We start from the raw sequence: 22,297 nt of genomic DNA on the forward strand, positions 1-22,297 counted from the left end.
GAACCCAGCACAGTTCAGATCTAGGTCTATTAACTTCAAATTGTGGGAGATACCGTGGACCTTCCAAAATAAGAGAACTATAAATGTCTATATTTTGTATCTGGGCGGATCTCCCTTGATGCCTTTTTTTGATAAATAATTTTTATTCTTTTAAATAAAAGATAAAAAATAATAATAAGAAAAAATAAATATTAAAAAAAATTGTTTATACTCCGAACTCTTAACATAATCAAATGGGTATAGTAAGGATCCCGTGACAGCCAACAACATATCTACTTGATTTACTAGCACTCATTTTCCAGTCTATTGACCAAAAGCAATATACACTAATCATCAAAAATGGGAATTGAATAAATATTTCTATCACATGGAAGGGAAAATATATTCCTAAAATCTCTAAAACAATAAACCAATACATCAACTCATCATATAATCATTATAGTGAACACTACTGGAAGGCCAAAGAAATACAGATATATACTAAACCACCTCAAGAACAGTGACTATAAATTCAACTTCGAAGCTCTCCACATCCAATCTCTCACTTGTTTCCCCTGAAATATATATAAATTTTCTGCACACAGAAATGATATATCAATGACAGTCAACAGAAAGGGTGAAAACGATAATTCCCAAGTCAATGTCATCAGAAATCAATTTTTACTCTTCCGTCACTTCATTTATTGAAACAATCCAAATTTTCTGCAACTGTCCAAAAGCCAATCTAAAAAAATTCCATAGATCATGAAATATAAAATTTTGCAATTGCTTTCTGTTATTCTAAATCAGTAAAATATAGCTAATCTAAGAGCTGAAATTACTAAAACATAAAATGATTGAAATTGGCCACATTAGCCGGCAGATCAAACTTGACAGATAGACCATTATATATAACGAAGTCTTGATTTTTCCTTACTTCTCCCCCCCATAATCTCAGTTTCACCGACTACTTCCTACTATGACAGAAACTAATCAAGTACCAAGAAAACATATCATTGCATAATCCATGCAGAACTGAGGCACTGACATAATCTTACAAACCCACGTATTCCCTCGAGAAACAAACTGCCACCACCCACTAATATGGAACATAGTAACATTTGCACACTTGCCATTGTTAACAAACATGATTCTTGGTAACGTAAAAAAGTTTTACTATTCCATCCAACTATTAACAGGATTCAGTCCAAATTGATTTGCTCCATTCCTCCAATTTTACCTGCCCTCCTGTTTCCTATCAAATGCAATCACTAAGGAAAATCAAGACAAGAAAACTTCTTGGTGTGGCCATTGTTCCCCCCGTAACAAGAAGGCTTTCAACATTTTGGATCAAGACGATTGCTTTGCCTTCAACATTTTGGACCAAGACCATTGCTTTGCCTTCAGTTGACCTCTAACCACCCTTTCAGGTCTTCCGCTAACCATACAGCACCCCAAATGGCCTTTTCATTTCACATCCTCTCCTATCTCCTACCTAGTGGACAATAAAATTTCATGTCCTGATGGAATAAGCAAATCACCCCTAAACATCTTTGAAGCATGTTTCTCTCAGTTCTACTAGATAAACTAAATCAAACTCCTTGTCATTCTCACCTCAAAACCATAAATGAGTCGTATGCTTAGAGTTGTGCAGAAACAAAGAATGTAACACCCAAACCTTTTATTGTTATTATTTTTTTTAATTGAAATTATTTTGGTTTTATTTCATTTTAATAATTAATTTATTTTGTAATAATTATATATTTTAATTTAATTTAATTTAATAGAAATAAAAATAATAATAATGATAAAATGGAATAAAATTAATTTTTAGGAATTAATTGAAAATGATTTTGAAAAAAAAAAGGAGAAAATTTGGATTCTGGGAGTGTTTTTGAAAAGAAAATCGAAAACCAGGGGTCAAAACGTAATTTAAAAAAATAGCGCCACATCAATAGCCACGTCAGCAGCCCCGGCCAACTAGGACACGCTGTGTGGCAGGGACGCTGACGCTAGAAGCCACGCGGGACGGAGACACGTGGGCGATCCACGTGCGCGCGATCGGACGATCCAGAACCGTTCCCGCGCGCACCAACGGCCCAGATCAAAAGAACGCATGGACGGCCCAAATCTCACACGTGCAGATGGCCCAGATTTGATCACGCACGGACGGCGCAGATCGCATCGTGATGGACGGTGCAGATTTGATCACGTATGGACAACGCAGATCGCATCGCAATGGACGGCCCAGATTTATTTCCAATTTAATCGCGATCGGACAGTTCAGATTAAATCGTGATGGACGGCTCAGATTAAAAGAGGAAGGTTATAAATAATTGCATCCACACCTAACCCCAAACCCTAGCCGCCAGAACCCTCGCCGGAGAAGACAACCCAACCACCAGAGGAACCGGCCGCCGCACCGGAGGATTTTTCGGCCGCCAAACGAGGTAACATTCTCCCCTTGGCTCGTTTTTCGATGATGAACCTCCATGTGGCCAAATCGGAGCCAAACCACCGGTCAATTGGCCGCAAAACACCGCCGAATTCCAGCAGCGCCACTGTAGGTTTTCTCAATTTTTGCCTCTGATGAGGCCCTTCCCGGTTCCCGTTCGATGTAATTTTTATACCACTGTGACCACCGTCCTTTTCTCTACAAGTTGACCGGAGCAAAACACCAAATCGCGACTCGCGCTGGAGGAGCTGCCGCACCAAAGAGCTCCACCGGCAGTAAGTCTCGATTTTCTGTATATTTTTGGCCCACCGAGGATCCTAGGGGTGTCTTATCACAGGAACCAATGCAAGTTGGGCCAAATACGACCGAAAACGGCCGAAAACAGCCAACCCGAGGCGGATTGCCCCCGCGAGCGGAGGCGCCATCACCGGAGCACAGCGGAGCCGCCGTGCCGGAATTCCGATATTGGCCGAGTAGGCCTTGGGTCTGATTATGAGTTTTTTTCGGGACACGTCCATGTACAGGAAGTGGGTTTCAGTTCCCGGAAAAAAATTCATGAAATCTAGGGACTGCCCGTAAGCGCAGTGAGAACTCGATTTCAGATGCCGAAACAAGTAAGGATCTCTCACCCTATTTCCTATTACGGTATTAAAGCTTAATAAATGATAAAATGGTATGTTATGAATTAATAGATATGTATAATTAATTAAGTTTGCTAATGAAGCCCGATTCTGATGTATTTTTCGGTCAGGTGTTGTTTGATTTATTTTACAGTTTTGAATGCAATATGGTGCCTGATGTGTTTGTTCTATGGTTTCGTATGCATGAATCACGGTTTTATTTATTATGGTTTGAATTATTGTGAATCCGATGTTGTGTGGCCTTGTTTGGTGTCCATTACTGGTTTATGTGTTTATGTTGATTGGATAATTGAGATTAAGAAAAATGGAAAAAGGTATGTGAATTGATAAATGGATAATGTCGACAGCCTAACTAGATATCTTGGGAGATAGTGGACAGACCGGATCCATAGGAAACCCTACCGAGAACGTAGTCTCTCATATCGGACGAGGTATGAAGACTTTATGTGTTTTGGCGTCCATACCGGACGGGGTATGGGGACGGTCTGTTTTACCCTCATATCGGACGAGGTATTAAGGTTTATGGTTTTGGTGTCCATACCGGACGGGGTATGGGGACGGCCCTGGAATTAAATTATTAATGTGAATGGTTCACGTGTAGCGGGAACCTCCTATGGATCCCCATAGATACTAGTAGGCTGATAAAAGAAAAAATTTGTTGTCTGATGATTGAAATACAAAAGTATGATATGTATTATGTTACAGACTGTGCATGATCTTATGATGTTTATGATGTTATTGTTACTCATAAGTTATTTTCATGAATCTCACCGAGGTAAGTGGACAGTAAAGGTTTTTATTATTGATAAATGAGTTTGTTATAAATTATGCTCTATTGGTCGTTTTTGTTTTCTACCGACCTTTACTTCTGTGACAGTGAGATAGTGTAATGTCTTTACTTGGGTAGTGTAACTCATTCCTTACTTAACCATTTCAGATCAGGAAGACTTGGTTCCCGAGCCCGTACCGCAGGAAGACGGCGAGTAGATGTCTAAAGATTTCATAGTTTTATTTATAACATTCATCTCTAGTATTTACTTTATTTAGTTTATTCTTTCATACGTTTAGTACATTTGGATTATTGTGTAAGGGATATTAATCAAAATTTTTATTCCGCTTCCGCACTTAGAATTTTTCTTATATATACATTTCCATTTAAAATTCCGGGGCCGTTATAAAGAAACTAACAAATTAGCTCAAATCAAATTAACCGACTAGAGAGATTAATAAATGCCATATCATCAGCATCTTAGAGAGGGAACAATACTGATTAGAAGATTAGGGTAATAGAGAGATCTATTACACAGTGCCTGTGAACTAACAACAGAGATTGGATCCTATGAAAAAGGACATTAGGGACAAGAGCCGGATAATTTTTTTCTTATTTGTGATGTTTGAAAAGGAAAATGGAATCAATAACAACCCTCTTGATGTGTGCCACTGTGAGCACAGGACAAACCAACCTTAAACTTGCTACCGGGATACCTCAATCATATCATTATCATACTATAAAGAAACAGAAAATCTAACCTGAAGAACCCACAAGCTTATAAGTGACTCCAAGCAAAATAGTCCAAAACCAACCAAGTAGAAGATCTGCATAAAGACCAAGCATTAAATGAATTAAATTAGAATTGAGATAATTAATAAGATGGTTTTCTCACGTAATATATAATTGTCCTTTTATCCTCAGTACATATTAGAAATTGTTTAAAATATCAAAATGCTTTGCACTGTGGCTACTACCAGATTACAGTTACTTTCACAAATGAAGATGTTAGAGTTTCAAATTTCTAAGCCAAAGAGAAACCAATAAGGCAAGAATGATGAAGGAAACAATAATCAAATATTCAATCACAAGGTACAAATACAAGAAAAGAGAGATGAATTGAATAGAACCAATAAATTAAGAGAACATTTAAAGTGAAACTATATACCCAATGGTGTTCCTCAAAGATTTTGCTTTCTTTTCGTTCTCTTTAGTCATTAAAGTCCAAATATACAAGCACTTTCATTAAAAAATTCTTATGTGGTTTTAGTTTATCAAATTTTACACTCATCCCATCAATGCTTGATCTACCTAAGATAAATATGGACATCAGCAAAACAAAATTAAACAACATTATACTGTTTTGACAAGAAACAGTAATAATCATAGACCAGTAAAGTAGAATCACTAATGTACACAAACCAAAATATGAATGATTTGGTGAAAAGATAAATACACATTCAGCTGCAAACCAAAAGGTCAAAAGATCAAGATATATGCAATTCAAACACCACAGGCTCAAGTTCTGAAGCCAGTTGTTCATAACCCCATAAAAAGGGGTGTCCACCCTTCAGAAATCTCTTCTCCTCTTTCTCTCTATGTAACCCAGGATACTTGCTACGGAATTCCAATTTTCTTAACCAGTTAGTCACTTAATGCTCTAACTACAACCATTCCCTACTTATAAAAGGCATTATTCCATTAATTTTTTCTGAAAGAAAAAGGAAATATATTAATAGGAACATTAGGTATCCTCCAGAATAATTAGAAAAAGAGAGAGACTAACTAATCAAAAGGGAGAATAGCTGGCCAATGTCTAAAAAAAGCTGATATCTGTTACCCATTTGCCATACAGAGCCAAAAAGCAGACTTTATCTCGAAGAATCAGGAGGGGTAACTCACTTTATCTACAATATAACTAGTTTGTTTTGGCAGGCAGACGAACATACTAAAAGAAATTTCAAGAGAATATCTCGAACTAGTTGATATTTCCATTCTACTCATTTTTAATATTTTCCAACTGAACAAGTTAACCTGAAAAGTTACAGGACTTGACTTAAAAGTTCTAAATGTTGGTCTTGGTTAAAATAGCCACAAATTCATAATACATGTGATTCCAGTAATGCTTTCCTATTTCTTCCCTAATAATTTTCACTGTGTTCCCTTAGTTCCAGATATATTAACTATAAACTCTGAAAACATTTGTCTAATGTTAAACAAAGAAAAAGAAACCATCTGACAATCTGATAATAAATTGAAATAAAATATATTTGAAACAAACATGTAATGTCCACTTACCCCAACCAATAAATTATCAGAGATGACATCAATGGCTGCAAGAATGCCCCTGAAATTTAATTGAAAAGAATAACAAAGACAGAAATAAAATAAGAGATGGAACCAAGAAAGTTATCAAAAGCCACATAATCAATTATTTCTGTTTTAATTAGGTGAAAAGAATTGATGACTATGCCTCAGTCAAGTGAAGGCATACCGAAGCACAAAAATCATAATAATCAAGGGAAGAATGGAGTTACATAACAGGATATATGCAGCAGTTCAAATTCCACTTTGACAGTGACATCCAAAAAAAATTTCCAGACTGTACATGCTGCAACTAAATCAATAATGAAAGAGAATAACAAAATGCTGTTCCCAATTTTCAAATAATTTGAAGTTTCTAAAAAATTCATTAAAAAGAAAAAAGAAAACATTCATTCATTAATGTAAGATGGTATACCACCTTAATTTATCATGGTTTAGCCCTTCAATAATGCCACAAATTAATCCTCTCCAGCAAGCAAATACAATCCGACTACTTCTGTTCAATAGGTCACTGATCCTATGGCTATTAACATCTAATAGAGTCAAAAAAGAAGTATCTAAAGGGGACTTTCAACATTTTTGCCAACATTATCTCATTGAATAACTTCTCTACACACAAAAAAATAGAAATGAAGCCAAAATGACAATGGAGCATTGGTGATCAAGTACAGCAAAAATTCTATTTTATTAGAAATCAAGAATGGGGAAAGCAACAGATACTTACGTCAATGATTTTCCATGGAAAACGATTGGAGGAGCAATAGCAGCAAATATACAAAATCCAATGTGGATCTGCATGTTCATTTTCATTAATGGGCATCAAAACTGAGAAAGAGAAGGACACAGATATACGGAAGAACTTTTTTTTTTCCAAATAACAAGGCCAGGCCCTTGGCCACAGGGCCAATCTCTCAAAAGGGGAAGCTGTTACCCAAACTCACCAAATAAAACAGGAAAAACCAACCAAACTTCAATGCACTATCTGTCCTGCAAGTGGGCAAAGAAAAAGCCATTTGGGATGTGAGTTTAATAAAAAACAACCTTTTACATGCTAGGGCAAAGCATTCACCTCAGAAATAAAGAATTAAGTCATGTAAGGTCAACTAAGTTGATTAAAGCATTACATATTTATTAGGTGTTCACACTACCACCAAAATCACCTGTCTGATTAGAATACAAAAAAGAAACAGAAAACTAGCATTGTGACCATGTCACCATTGATTAACCAGAGCTCTATTTGAAGTAAAGCCAGCAACACCAAAGAAGAACTAATGCATAGTTTATACATAAAAGCACAGAAAAATCAATAAATAGAAATACATAAAGAAATTTATTATCAAATTAGGAACTTTGACAATAAACTAATTGATGTATGCTAGGCTAGCATACACCTAGACTTCCTTAGATATCACATCTAAGAAAAAGGTCACTTACCATACCTCAAAAGAGGACTCCTTAAGCATCACATAATCAGGAATCCATGATACAATCACAAAGCATTAACTGCAGTAAGATCCTCTCCGAATTCTACTACTGCTAGAATTTTCGATCATTGGTCACCCAACTTCATTATTTCATAATAGAAAAATATGCTATAAGGAGCAGCCAACTATGAATCATTACTCTTGAGGCACAATATTAGGAATAGATCAGCAGATAATTACCTCATTGCACGATAGAGGGGCCTGTACCACAGAACATATGAAAGCGGGCATCCCAGCAACGCATAGATTATTGCAAGGAAAAAGATTTTACCACCTGAGAATTGTCAAACCTTATCAGAATATTGAAATGGCATTATACCCTAAAACCTGTCTTCTTGTTGAATGGAAATTTATTGTTGGAATAGATAGGCTTACCCCCGCCTCTAGTCCAGCAGACAATCACAGCAACAATGTTAAAGACAAGACAAAGAACTATACCTGCAAGAACAATTTCAGATAAGGAAAACTAACTACTCCAACATGGAAAACTTATTTTTTGAAGAAAAACTACTACCTGCACTGGAAAAAAAAGGTTATAGAAGTTACATATGCAAAAGAATGAATAGCTCAGGAAACAAACAAGTCAAAAAAAAAAAAAAAGAAAACTGCCTGCAATATACTTCAATATGATGTTAAGTATTATAAAGAGAAGACTCAACAAAATTTTCACAAACATTCCAACAGGGAACTTCATCCTTGATGAGTTCTTCCTGACACCTTCAAGGACTACTACCTTACTGAAAACCAAAGGCTAATTAGAGGCAACTTCAGAGAAAATATTTAAGTGTTACAAGTTTAATACAGGAAATTGTGTCAAGAAGTGACTATGAACAAATTACAAAAACGCTAATCAGAAACATATTTCAACTACAAACGAGCAGAAAACTTTCTAGAATAAACCTCCATCAAATTGAAGAATCAGGATAAAACGACCCCTAAGAATAGAGAGTAATGGCTAAACCATTTCCTCATAAGCTTCCCCAAAGATATAACATTCCTTTAATCTCATCCAAACATGCACAATACAGTATAAAAGGTTTGCCATAGTTTTAAGAACATAGATTTCAAGAAATAATAAAAATTAGCAATCACAAACTTGACTGCAAAACAGTGACTCACTTCCTCCTCCCAAAAAATAAGTAAAGAAACACCCAAAACAAAAACATAAGAAAAGAAAATACTCCATAGAAAATGAATTGCATGCATACAAGCAAGTGCCTCAATCAACAAGTTGATCAATACAACAAAGTAATATGGGTAGGATCACCTCCTCTTGTTTCTATAATCTAATTTTTCTGTGGTCAATGGTACATATAATTCATCCAAACTGTATCTTACAAAATGAGAAGCCATGCCGTCTCTCCTTTTTAGTGTGTCACTTAAAGTGCATTTCAATATTCACCCTGTTAGCTTCGAATCATCAATCAGTTCTTTCCCTTTTTGTGGCTGCTATGGAGAAAGAAATAGTGGAGCAAAAGAAAAGCCACAAACAATCAATTTTTTTAAAAAAAATTACCAACCCGATCAAATAAAGATCAGTTTTTTGGGGCAAAAATTTCAAACATCTTGCAATTACACAGATCCAATTAAGATCAAAATTTAGAAATGTTAAAACTAAACTAGATGAAATTACCTCAAGCAGATTGGTGCCCATTTTACAATCAAATGATACTTGTTACATTCAAGAAGGAAGCTATTGTCACTTTCATTGTCGAGGAAATCATTACTGATCTAGAAACTATTTTTATATGGGTCTCATCTTTTCTGGATACTACTACTTTCCTAGCAATTGAGTTTTTTTACCATATAGAAGCAGATGCTTATCATATTATTAGGAAACTTTCCACATTTAATAAAACCACGGTAGACTTTATTCCTGGCTGGAAGCCTGGAACGCTAGAGGAATCAAGTCACTGCTTGACTATTTTATCCTCTATTTGTCCTATTCCCCTCCGTAGAACATGACTCTTTCAAGGAAAAAATATTATCACCCTCCCTTACCTAACCAACTTGCAAAAGCGAGATACTGCAGCTTCTGAGCATGAATTGGTATCTCATTGGCAATGTCATGATGGATTATTGGAAAGAACGGAGGCCAATTTTTATCATCTGGAGTAACTCCAGCTGCAAAGCAATGGTCAAACCAAAATCAAATAACAAACTTACGAAAAAGATTCAAAGAAATATTTAAATTAAAAAAGAATGATATGAATATATAACATTAATAGCCAGAATATCATTTGCTTACTTTTTGCAACAGCATCTTCTCTTCGCTTTATGTCCTGGAAAAGAGAAAGTTTTGTTAAAAAGATATATATATATATATATATATATAGGCACCAAGAGGGTGCTATACCACGAAGGAAAAAAAGAAACCCAAAACCATCCAGAGGAACACAAAAAATCAAGAATCCAGACAGACAGAAGACTTCTAAACAAGAACTTAGGATTCAAAACCTGCAGTCTCCAATATCTAGCAAAACAAGAAACAGCGTCCTCAAAAGATCCATAGCTCCTTTTTAGGAATGGCATTTTGCACCTCAATCAGTTTAATCCAACTCGGCTAAATCCAATCCAGTATGGTTTTTCTTTTTCATTTTGTTAAAGTGTCGGTCCAAAGGTTCAGGTTTGACCTTCCAAAACCTATAGTCCACTATGTATATTTATTTTAATTTTTATTATTACAAATGTATTTATAATTATATTTATAAAATATAATATATTACAATCAATAATATAGTTATATTTATATTAACAAATATATTATATTATATTATATTAATAAATACAGTTATATTTATAAATTTAGTATATATTATTATATATTAATAAACATGTTTGTAATCTTTTATTAATATAAATATAATAATATTAATAAAATTAAATGACCGGATCAGATTCAGCTCAAATAAGTCGTAAATCACACACAGACCAAAAAAATCTACAGAAAAAACATACCCCGAATTCGGACCAAGTTTGGATTTGTTTTTCATATAGGCAGGTCGAATTCAAGTTCGGTAAAACCCACCTCACACCCGCTAGGTTACCATCCCTACTCATTTCCTTCTAAATTAGCCGCAAAAACAGCCCAAAGGATGAAAGCAAATGAGCTTCTTCTTATCCTTGCAAAAAAGATGCCTCCCAAACCAGAATTCCTCTGCCATCAAACAAATGACCACCCAAGAGAGGTTGGAGAGGCTAAGAGCAAAATCTCATAATCATCTAGACTTCAAGCACTGAAGGAAGAGACGATTAGGAGAAAAAACCCAGCATTGAGATAGATGAAATCCTTCTCACCACCTTAGAAGGGATGGGAAAGAGCAAAAGTAGATAGGCTAACTGAAATGGTGACATTAATTAAAGTTAGTCTCCCTCTAATAGATAGGTCACAGATACTTACTTTTCCAAGTGGACAACTGCTTTTCCATCTTCAAGATGACAGGACCCCACACACTGAGATCCTTAAACTTAGCACCCAAAGGTAAGCCAAGATCATTAATAGGTTTTGATGGTAGCTCTCTAGCCTAAGATACAAGTAGGGACGGTAACAGAGCAGATTCGGAGCAAGTTTTACCAAAGCCAAAACCTTCCCCAGTACAGAATGTACTGCCCCGTAACCAGGCAGCTTATTTAATAAAAACAAAAACATTTTTTTGCTGTCATTGTGCTGGTTTACAGTGAAATCAGTACTGCTCCGCCCTATCGACAGTCTACAATTTAGGAAGCTGAACATGCATTGAGTGGATCTAAGTTTGAAGCCACAAAGAAAGAAGATGAAGATGAAGATGAAGATGAAGATGAAGATGAAGATGAAGAAAGAAGAGGAAGATGAAGAAAGAAGAGGAAGATGAAGATGAAGATGAAGATGAAGATGAAGATGAAGATGAAGATGAAGATGAAGAAAGAAGAGGAAGATGAAGATGAAGATGAAGATGAAGATGAAGATGAAGATGAAGATGAAGATGAAGAAAGAAGAGGAAGATGAAGATGAAGATGAAGATGAAGATGAAGATGAAGATGAAGATGAAGAAGAAGATGAGGTGTGGACAGGAGGAAGCGGAATGTTTTAGGTTTTATTTACTTTATATGTTTTTTATTTTATATATATTTTATTTTTTTAATTAATAAACAGTGACGGGTGGTTCAGGCAGGTTTTTACAACGCAAACACAAACCTGCACCGCCCCGGTTAGACAAATTGAAAACCACTCCGACCCGCCCCAATCCTGCTCGGTTTCAGTTAAAACCTGCAACAGTTTCTATCGGGGCAAACAGTTTTAGCATATTTTCGTATCATTTTGCCATCCCTAAATATTAGGTAGCTCACCAACTAGAACAAGCGCCTTCAAAAAACCAATTCAGATCCGTCCAAGTTGATTTTGAGCCTCAAGACTGCCTCAAAGCAAATCAAAATACTTTTGATGTTCACCATATGCTCATTTTCAAGATAACAAAAAAATAAGTATCCTCTGCAAACAAGAGGTGAGTAATCTCCTTAGAAGGACCATTACCCGCAGTCAAACCTTGGATCAAATTGCCCATCCTAGCCATCTAGATCATTTGGTGAATGGCTTCCATGACAAGAATGAAAAAAAAAGGCGAAAGTGAGGTCCCCTTGTCTCAAGCCTCTGGAATCATCTCTTGATCCAAGTGTGCCACTTTTCTCAAAATTTTCATGCTCTCAAGCAAGTAAAAAAAACGAGACGGGAGACATGATCAAATTTTTCATCCTCTCAAGCAAGCAAGAAAAAACAACTTAGGAGATGGGAGACATGATCAAAATTTTCACCCTCTCAAGCAAGTAAGAAAAAACAACTAGCAATGGGAGAATTGTCTAGAACCCACCAAGCTTCCAAAAAAGTGTGCCTCTTCCCGACCACACGGCTATGGGCCTGGCTTAAGCAGTTGGCGAGGACCTTTCCAATTAAAATGTTACTCAAAAGGCTAATTGATCAAAAATCTTTCACCTCTGCAGCACCTTCCACCTTAGGAATCAAAACAATGAAAGTAAAGCTCAAAGAGGCAACAAATTTCCAATGTGGCAAAACTTGCAAAAAAGATATGAAACATCATCTCTATAACACTTCAACTCTATTGCCAAAAATACATGGGAAAACCACCCAATCCCGAAAGTTTAGTGCCACTGCAGGACTAAAGATCATCAAGGATCTCCTCCATGGCTAAGGTTCCCTCTGACCAAACTGTTTCACCACTTTTATCAAACTCGATACCATCAAGATTAGACCTGTAAGATACCTTTTTATTTATACAATCTCCAATAGAAATCCTTAACAACTCCCATTAAACCAAGGCCCAACTCGCAATCCACTCCATCCACCACAACCAAACTTCCACAAAAGTGTGCCTCTTCCTGACCACATGGCTATGGGCCTGGCTTAAGTAGTTGGTGAGGACCTTCCCAATTAAATGTTACTCAAAAGGCTAATTGATCAAAACTCTTTCACCTCTGCAGCACCTTCCACCTTAGGAATCAAAACAATGAACGTAGAGCTCAAAGAGGCAACAAATTTCCAACGTAGAAAAACTTGCAAAAAAGAGATGAAACATCATCTCTATAATATTCCAACTCTATTGCCAAAATACATGGGAAAACCGCCCAATCCCGGAACTTTAGTGCCATTGTAGGACCAAAGATCATCAAGGATCTCTTCCATGGCTAAGGGTTCCCTCTGACCAAACTCTTTCACCACTTTTATCAAACTCGATACCATCAAGATTAGACCTCTAAGATACCTTTTATTTATACAATCTCCAATAGAAATCCTTAACAACTCCCATTAAACAAAGGCCCAACTCATAATCCACTCCATCCATCACAACCAAGCTTCCACAAAAGTGTGCCTCTTCCCCACCACATGGCTATGGGCCTGGCTTCAGCAGATAGCGAGGACCTTTCCAATTGAATGTTACTCAAAAGGCTAATTGATCGAATCTTTCACCTCTACAGCAACTTCCACCTTATGAATCAAAACAATGAAAGTAGAGTTCAAAGAGGCAACGTATTTCCAACATAGCGAAGCTTGCAAAAAAGAGATGAAACAATCATCTGTATAACACCCCAATTCTGTTGCCAAAGACACATGGGAAAACTACCAAAACCCAGAACTTTAGTGCCATTGCAGGACTTAAGAGCACCAAGGAACTCTTCCATGACTACGGGTTCCTCTGACCAAACTCTTTCATCACTTCTATCAAACTCGATACTATCAAGATTAGACCTCCAAGATACCTTTTATTCATACAATCTCTAATAGAAATCCTTAACAACTCCATTAAACCAAGGCCCAACTCATATACTCCATCCACCACAACCTTAGTCATGTAATTCTCTCTATGGTGATAGTTGCCCATCTTATGGAAGAATTTATTGTTCCATTCCCCGTTTTTTAAACAAATGATTTTAGATTTCTATGGCTAAGCTACCTCTTCCATAAGTAAAAACTTAACAATTTCCTTCCTACTACTTGTCTCCTTTCTCTATCCTGCTCAAATAAGCTCTAGTCAAGCTTGACAATTACATGAGCGAGATTATTCCTAAAGGCAACTTCTTTAACAAGTACAACAGAGCTCCACCCCTTACTATGAGGCTCGCCATGAACCAAATTGTTGGCCAATCTGAAGCTAGCAAGGTCCTTAACTTCTAACTCACCCCACCATGACCGGACCAAGAGATGGAAGCCTTCCACCTTAAACCATCAATTTTCAAACTAGAAGGGGATAGAGGCCCAACTAAGATCATTGAGCTCCAAACAGATTTGATGGTGATTCAAAACAACCACTAGAAGAATATTTTGAATTTGATACAAAAACAAGTTCTTAAAATTAAAGGAGACAAAGAACCTGAAATGAAGGAGAAAGATGCTCTTTCTCTCATATTGGACCAATTTCAGTGGCCATTCAATAAGGGGTAGATCGATGAGATTCATTCTATCAACATATCCTTGAATTCAACGGAATAAACTTGCAAGGTATACATGGAAGCACCATCTTGAAATCCCCTCCAATGCCCCAGAGGAGAGAAGACAAGTCCTTAACCATCTTCAAGTCATTCCAAAGTAGTCTATGCTTTCCTCCTTGTAGAGCTTAAAAAGAGATGGAGACGGCATCTCAAAGAATCAAAATACCTTGGAATGTCCCCAAGCAAGGAAAATCAACCCAATAACTACCTCCACTGTGCCAAAGCTCGTGACACCCCCCCTCCCCCCCAATCAACAACTTAGTTTCACGCAGTCAAACAAGTTCTCCCCCAACTTTAACAATTGTTCTCTTGCTCCTATCATTTAGACCCTTCACATTCCATGAGATCATTCTACTTAACATTGAAAACCACTAGAGATAAAGATTTATTCTCTTGCATGTGATATATGACAGAGAGCCTGAAAACAAAACTTATGAAAATGTTATTAAGAATCAAAATATGAAGATCTTGGATCTCAATATTAAAGAAATATCTCAGTATATAAATAATAATCATGAATGGTCTACTTAATAACTAAGTTAGGATATCTTATTTATAGGTACCAAAATACAACAAAATTAGGAAAGTTAGAAAATCTAAAAAATAGGAAAATAAGTTAAATAGCAAGAATTAGGAAAATAGGAAATCTTTCTTATGATTTCTTATTTTCCTTTGTTGTAACTTTAGAAACTATTATGTCTATTGGGAAAGGAAATTAAATTTTCCTACTCCTTTTAGAATAAAAAGAAAATAAAATTTTCCTATTCTTTTTAGTGTAAAACTTCCCAAAATGTTTATTTTCTACTGTTGGTTTTGTATCAACATGTCTTTCAAACTGACCTTTTCTCATAGTTAACTGGCATAATCAAGCCTTCTTAATTCTTCATTGGCTCCATTCTAGCTCCTCTCATGACTCTCAGCATAAGTACTAGCATGCTCCCCTCTATCGGTACGTGCTTCAATTGCACTAAGTAACTCAAGAGCTTGAGCTTCAAAGCCTGCAAAGCCTAACCCAATAAATCTATGGAAGTTCAAAACATCAGTTCAAATAGAATCCAATATGTCACTTCTACATAAGGAATGCATAGAAAACGAGTGAGCAAAGGTTTCCTTCAAAACCACCACAAGCTTCTCCCTTTGAAAGCCCTTCCCCCAACGCAACAAGAGACCACCATTCAGCAGGCTTGTTTAGAAAAAGGATTCCTTGACTAAGACAAGAACCATATTTAGACAAAGAAGAAGAGGATCCATAGGGGATGGTGTGCAACTTACTTAGAAGACTTGAGGCCATTGGACTACTAAACCCTGCTAGCAATAAAGATCTCTCTTCCTTCGTACTAGATTCGCCCAAACAGTGTCAACTCTCATGGAAGGCAAATGGCAAAACATTCGAAGAGGTTGATGAAGAGAAAGCAAAATCAGCTCCCTCTTTAAAGGCGGTAACTCCTTAAGAGTGCTCCGGGCTTGCCTATTAAAGGACATTGGGGTTAGCAACCTTTTTACCTTTCTCCAACAAAACAAGCTTAGAAAACTCAGATTTTGAGCCTTTACCCAAGGACCCAACCTTTGAGATGGTCATGAGCCATAACCTGCATGCCCAAATTTACCACAAGCAAGGGCGACTTTCCCCTCTTTGCAAATCAAAAATACCTTTTCCATGTCCAGCCTTTATTGACTAAATTTGCAAAGGTACAAACGAGGACTTCTTGAAAGTTGTCATTAACCATACCTCCTGAAGATTTGAACATTAAGAGTCATCTGATGGTCGCACTTAGGACAAAAGAAAACTCCTTTTAGACCCACTAAAATGGGAGTGCATTGCTGCTCACCCAATCAATTGGACATCATCTTCAAATCAGAAGGGATCGTCTTGATCTCTTTCTTCCATTTTTCCACACTTGGATCACAAACCTGCACAACAGCAAGAAGGAATTCCACGTACCCATCAACTTAAGTGCCCTGTGGGATGAACACTTTTGGGATCCTTCTTTATTCCTTTCCCTCAACTCCAAGAACTGCATCCATCTATTTCTGCCAACCGAATTGACAGAAATTGATCTTATCCCAACAAACCCATCTCAGAGTCTTGTGGCTTATAACCCAAAAAATCAAAAAAGCGATATTTCACAATCAAAAGAGCAAATTGGCTCTCACCCATTCTCAAAAAATCTGAGAATATCTAGAATTGAACTTCTCAGACAATATCAAATCTTTTCCTTACCATCACCAAGAGTTTCCTTAGTGAAAGAAAAAGCATGGCCAAAGAGGTCAACTGGCCAACATGAAAGAAAAAGACGAGAAAGAGAGAGAAGTGCCTTTAATTTAAAGAAAAAGAGAGAGAAGTGCCTTTAGTTTAAAGAAAAAGACAAGAGAAAGAGAGATAAGTGCCTTCAGTTTAAGATGTTTATTTCCTATTTGAATTAGGTTCATTTAGAAAAGAGACTAAAGAATAAATCCAAAACAAGATTTAGTATGAAAGTTTTATTCAAAACAAAAAAAAAAATCAGTATGAAAGTTGATATTCAAGAAATAAGCGGTAAATTGCAACTTCAGTATTTGGGGATTTAAACCTACATATCACTTTTTTTTTGAGATAAAATTTAAACCTACATATCACACTAGGGGTTTCTTAGATATCACACCTAATAATTCTTAACAGTCACTTATTTCAAAAAAAAAGTCTTGTCACAATTTGATTGCAGCACACAATCAGAAAGATTGAAAATTTTCTAAAGAACTATTTATTAAAAAACTAGAATCCTCTCAAAACTAAGAGTAACATACCAACATACTCAGGAAATATTACTGCTAAAGAAAACAAACATTAAACCCTAAATAATCAAATTCCTGGATTAAATAAAACCCTAATAGTATTGAGTCCTAATCTTAGCCATAAGAGATAATATTTAGATTAGCTAGAAATAGACTTCCTATTCTATTTGGATAACCTTTTCCCTCCGTTTTAGATCTACTTCCCACTCTGCAAGTTCTCTCTCTTTCTTCTTAGAATCCTGCACCAGTTAAACCATACAATTAAGTAGTTAGCTATCTCAAGTGGTTAGGATAAATAAAGATTCAGAAAAATAGCAACTTGATTACATTCATTGTATCAAGTGGTATATCCACTGTAGCACCATGTTCTGCTGCGACAGGAACGCGCCCAGCAGGAGCACCATTCTGCAAAGAACTCCAACAAGCAAATGAAGCAAAATTAATATAAATAAATACATGATTTGAATTTACTACCGCATTATAAAAATGTCCTAGTAAAACAGTTAAGAAGGATACTAATGCATCTCTTCAAAAAGGCATATTCCTGCAAAAAATGAATAATACATTGATGTCCAGATTTCTGTACACAATTATTATGTCATTAATTTAAGAATGCCAACCAATAAATAATGAACACAAACCAAACATTACTTGAACATTATAACCAACTCTAATTTCCAGTAACAGAACTTAACATTGGGAAGCAGGATTTACCATTTACAATACGTTTGGATTAAAACTAGTGAGGGTTGGAATAGAAAGGGGATAAAAAGATGGTTTCTAAAAGAAAGGAAAGCATCATGTTTCCTTTATCCAGATAACTAAAGGAAATGATAGGATTGTTGAATTACTTTTTCTGGTTTTGGTTTGAAAGGATTACACGATTGATAATAAAGAAAATTTAAAAGAATAACATTTATTAATAGAATGTCAAGTTAAACAATTAACAGTAAACTAGAAATTTAACTGCTAAAAATTTGAAGTCTCTTCCTTTTCCCATTTAGGTAGATTGAAAAAACTGAACTTTGAAGGGAAAGCAAGGGATATCCACCATTCTTCTCTTTCCTTTAGTAACATTTTAATTTTTACCCAAACAAAGGGAAGGATAGCAGGCACTCCCTCCGTTTTCCTTCCTTTTCCCTCACTTACCTCAATCCAAAACATCCTATAAGAAGTTAACTAGCAAACTCCGTAGCGTTATTCGTGCTTATAAAGTTGTATGAAAGCACTCAAGAGGGTAGCAGTGCATCTGAAAAGTTCAAAATGCATTTCCCTGCAGTAAAATGGATAACATTTCACCATGCAGATACAGCACCAAAAAGTTAGTTTTGTCAATTACCATGCATGCATTTTTACCAACAGCCATCACATTGAATTAGAAAATGAATCAATAAAATGACCATCATACCAGAAAGTAACCATCCAAAATATTATTTTCAGTTTAAAATTTCTTAGTAGTAGAAATTAGTCTCATGCAAACAGGATCTAGCCACACATTTTAACAATCAATTTATGAAGGGTCCAAAATGATTAACCAGTTATATCACCTGTTGAATAATTTAAAATTTTCTAGAAGCATTAATTTACATATTCTTTTACAAATTTCTTGCTTTTTATTTAGAGGAAGGATACCGATGATAACATTATTTCAAATATAAAAAATATCGAATTCTTGAATCCATAGAAAAACTAGGATTTCTCACAAGCTGCAGTTCTCTTTAACCTCATGTGACCATTTATAAGAAAGAACAACAATGATATTCAAATGTTTACAGATGATAATGAAAATAGTTGTTCAATCACGGAAAAGAGCATAAACAGAAATCAGATTTAAAGAACCTAAAATAGAGGTTTCTGGTTTCCAATTAACGGGCTGGTAACTCTCCTTACAGCTCAAACATAACATCAGGCGGTGCACCTTAGTAAATTTTCACTTGCTCCCAGAAATTTTTGCCAACTTTTGAAACTCAATTATTTCAAATTTCCACCAATTAAGAATTAGCCAATATATCTCATATAAATTTACAGCCAAATCTCCCACCTTCAACACTCAAGACAATAAGCTCAAAAGTGTCTGACATCATCACGGCTTCTTGTTCTACAAACTCCAAATTACACTCCTATTCCTAGTCAACATGAAATCATTATTGTGTTCCTACACAATTATAAAAATCAGATTAATGTCCTTGCAAATTGCCTTAGCTCGGACTCTGCTAAGCTTCTGTTGGCTAGAAGCTTCCAACAAAAAGATTAAAAAAACAAACAAGTAAAACTAGCAGTATTATCACACTCAACTGAGCATCGACTGTCACTCAAATTCTAAAATTTAGTGCATATTCCTTCTCTACGGATTCCCATACTCTAAGTACAGCACTATATTAAGAACAAACAAAAATAAACGAAAATTATGCACAAATTTCAAATTCACTAATACAGCCACTTCGATACCGGCAAAATGGAGAACAAGAACAGCAAGCTACCTGCTCCGAGATTCCCGCTATTTCCTTTTCTACAGAATCTTCCATTACCCACGGAAAAAGAAGTAGAAAATCGTATTCTTAATTTCCTAAATTTTCTCACCAACCAAACCTAAAAAATTAAGCATATAAACGGATTCCCAGTTTCAAACTTCTACACCCTATAGTCTTCAGATCCACATCATAAGCCCCAAATTCACCAATATACACCTAATAATTCAAACACTCAAAATAAAAGCCGTAAACAAACAACTAAAACTTTGCATAATCTCCACAAACATAAAACTGAAAAGCTAAAAACAAGGCCAGATCTGAGGAGCGGCAAAATTGTAATTAAAAAAAACATTAGGAACCATACCGAGAATGGATTAACCTCCTCTTCATCGAAGGGGTTGGGATCCTGGTGGCGATTCATTTTGTAGCTTCAGATCCCTAAATTCTGCACCAAAATTTCTCCACGAAGACCGCAAAATTTGTAGAGAAAAAGCGTTAGTGTTTAGTTTAAAGTGGAGAGAGAAACAAAAACCACTAACACTCCTGCTTACCCTTTTATCCTATTTCTGCTTTTTAATTTTAATTTTGTTTATATATTTTTGCGTTCTCATAAAGCGGGATTTTGGATAAAATGAAATAATTACGAATTTTATCAGTTTTCTGAAAGGGATTTTCTTCGTTCTGAAGTAAAATAATCACAAAGTAAGTAGGTGGCAGGGTACTTCTTGATCTTTAATAAATCTTAAAAACTCTCTCTAATTTTTAACAATAATATTCTCATAATGTATTGGTCAAAAAATAATATTTCTTAATTAGTTCATATAATCATAGGTATTATTAATTTTACCAAATTGTCAAAAAATGTTTTTAGAATAGAATTCTCAAAAATGCTAAATGGTAATGAATAACTACTAGTAAAGTTACACCTAAAAAAGTAAATCAAAATTGTTTTTATGAAAAAGTTTAATTTTAAAAAAGTAGATATATTCTTCTCCCAAAAACAAAACAAAGTACATTATTATTATTTCTCCCCTCTCTTATTGATTTAAATTTGAACTAAATTAAAGTACACCATTATGATCTATTTGAAGCAAAACTTGAATTGTATTAATTTTAACTTAGTTAGAACCAAATCGATTTAGACTGAATTAGATGGAATTGAAATGAATTATTTTTTAATCTTTTTTTCATTTCTATTCAAAATTTAAATTAATTTAAATATATAAATAATTTATTCATTAATAAAATCAATCATCTACACAAACATTAAAAAAAAAAAACTACCAATTTAGCTTTTGAAGTATAACACATAATATAGTTTGGTCTCAATTATTTTTATTTGAAAAAAAATTGGATGACTTACGGTTTAAAACAAAATGTAAATATCTGAAATCTTAAAAGAAATAAATTTATAATTTAACTGCGGAAGCGAATAATAGAGTTAGGATTTACATTCCTTACACAATAATTTAGAATATCTAATAGAATTACAGGAATATCATTTTTAAAAGATAAACGATAATTAAAAAAAATGAATAAATAAGCATCATACAATAACCTTCGCTAGTACTTAAAGGGAGTTCGGGTAATAAATTATTCACAACCCTTGTAACACCCCAAAAAGACCTATTTTATTTTTTGGAATTGTATTTGATTTTTTTTGCTATTATTTTTATTTTTATTTTTATTATTAATTAATTTATAAGGTTATAATTTAATTTATATTTATTTAATGGGAATAAAAATAATAATAATGATAAAAATAGGTAAAATTATTTTTGAGAATTAATTGAAAATGATTTTGTAAAAAATGAGTGAAAATTTGGATTCTGGAGATGTTTTTAAAAGGAAAATCGAAAACCGGTGATCAAAATGTAATTTAAAAAAGTTGTGCCACATCAGCAGCCCAGTCAGCAGCCCCAGCCAACCAGGACACACTGCGTGGCAAGGACGCTGACGCGGGGGGATACGGGGGGACGGAGCCACGTGAGCGATCCACGTGCACGCGATCGAACGGTTTAAATCTCACGCGTGCGGACGGCTTAGATCTCACGTGTGCGGACGACTCAGATTGAATCACGCATGGACAGCCCAGATCGCATCGCGATAGACGGTCCAGATTTATTCTCATTTTAATCGCAATCGGACGGCCCATATTAAATCGTGATGGATGGCTGAGATTAAAAGGGAAATGTTATAAATAACCTCACCCACACCTAACCCCAAACCCTAGCCACCAGTACCCTCGTCGGAGAAGAAGACCCAGTCACCGGAGGAGCCGTCCACCGCCACACCGGAGGATTTTTCGACCACCAAACGAGGTAAATTTTCTCTCTTTGGCTCGTTTTTCGATGTTGAATCCGCCTATGGCCAAATCGAAGCCAAACCACCAGCCAGTCGGCCAGAAAACACCATCGAAGTCC

General features: G+C 35.5%; 1 protein-coding gene across 2 annotated transcripts; it reads right to left on the reverse strand.

Annotated features, from left to right (window-relative positions):
- Positions 1-322: 322 nt before the first annotated feature.
- Positions 323-20,510, reverse strand: SCAMP5 (SCAMP family protein). Of its 2 annotated transcripts, XM_022039594.2 has the most exons (13): positions 20,239-20,446; positions 18,553-18,676; positions 17,731-17,808; positions 17,580-17,642; positions 9,902-9,935; positions 9,655-9,777; positions 8,029-8,091; positions 7,834-7,927; positions 7,111-7,156; positions 6,894-6,961; positions 6,143-6,191; positions 4,606-4,671; positions 323-574 (listed from the first exon to the last, which is right to left on the reverse strand). In XM_022039594.2, exons 2-13 carry the CDS (start codon positions 18,565-18,567, stop codon positions 542-544), a joined length of 732 nt encoding a protein of 243 aa, XP_021895286.1. In that variant the 5' UTR covers positions 18,568-18,676; positions 20,239-20,446; the 3' UTR covers positions 323-541. The 2 variants fall into 2 exon arrangements, with proteins under 2 accessions (XP_021895286.1, XP_021895215.1); XM_022039523.2 differs by lacking the exon at positions 18,553-18,676 and having other exon boundaries at positions 20,239-20,510.
- Positions 20,511-22,297: the final 1,787 nt, after the last annotated feature.

The sequence above is a fragment of the Carica papaya genome, chromosome 3 (assembly GCF_054855325.1).
Source record: "Carica papaya isolate Zhongbai chromosome 3, ASM5485532v1, whole genome shotgun sequence".
NCBI classification, from domain to species: Eukaryota; Viridiplantae; Streptophyta; class Magnoliopsida; order Brassicales; family Caricaceae; genus Carica; species Carica papaya.

Bases quoted from the DNA above. Each gene is read 5' to 3' on its own strand.
- SCAMP5 (XM_022039523.2), bottom strand. From the start codon at position 20,295: ATGAATCGCCACCAGGATCCCAACCCCTTCGATGAAGAGGAGGTTAAT. The intron at 7,157-7,833 runs GTAATTATCTGC...GCCCACTTGCAG, and splicing joins CCCCTCTATCGTGCAATGAG to GACAGATAGTGCATTGAAGT. The intron at 4,672-6,142 runs GTAAGTGGACAT...GTCTTTATGCAG, and splicing joins CTGATAATTTATTGGTTGGG to ATCTTCTACTTGGTTGGTTT.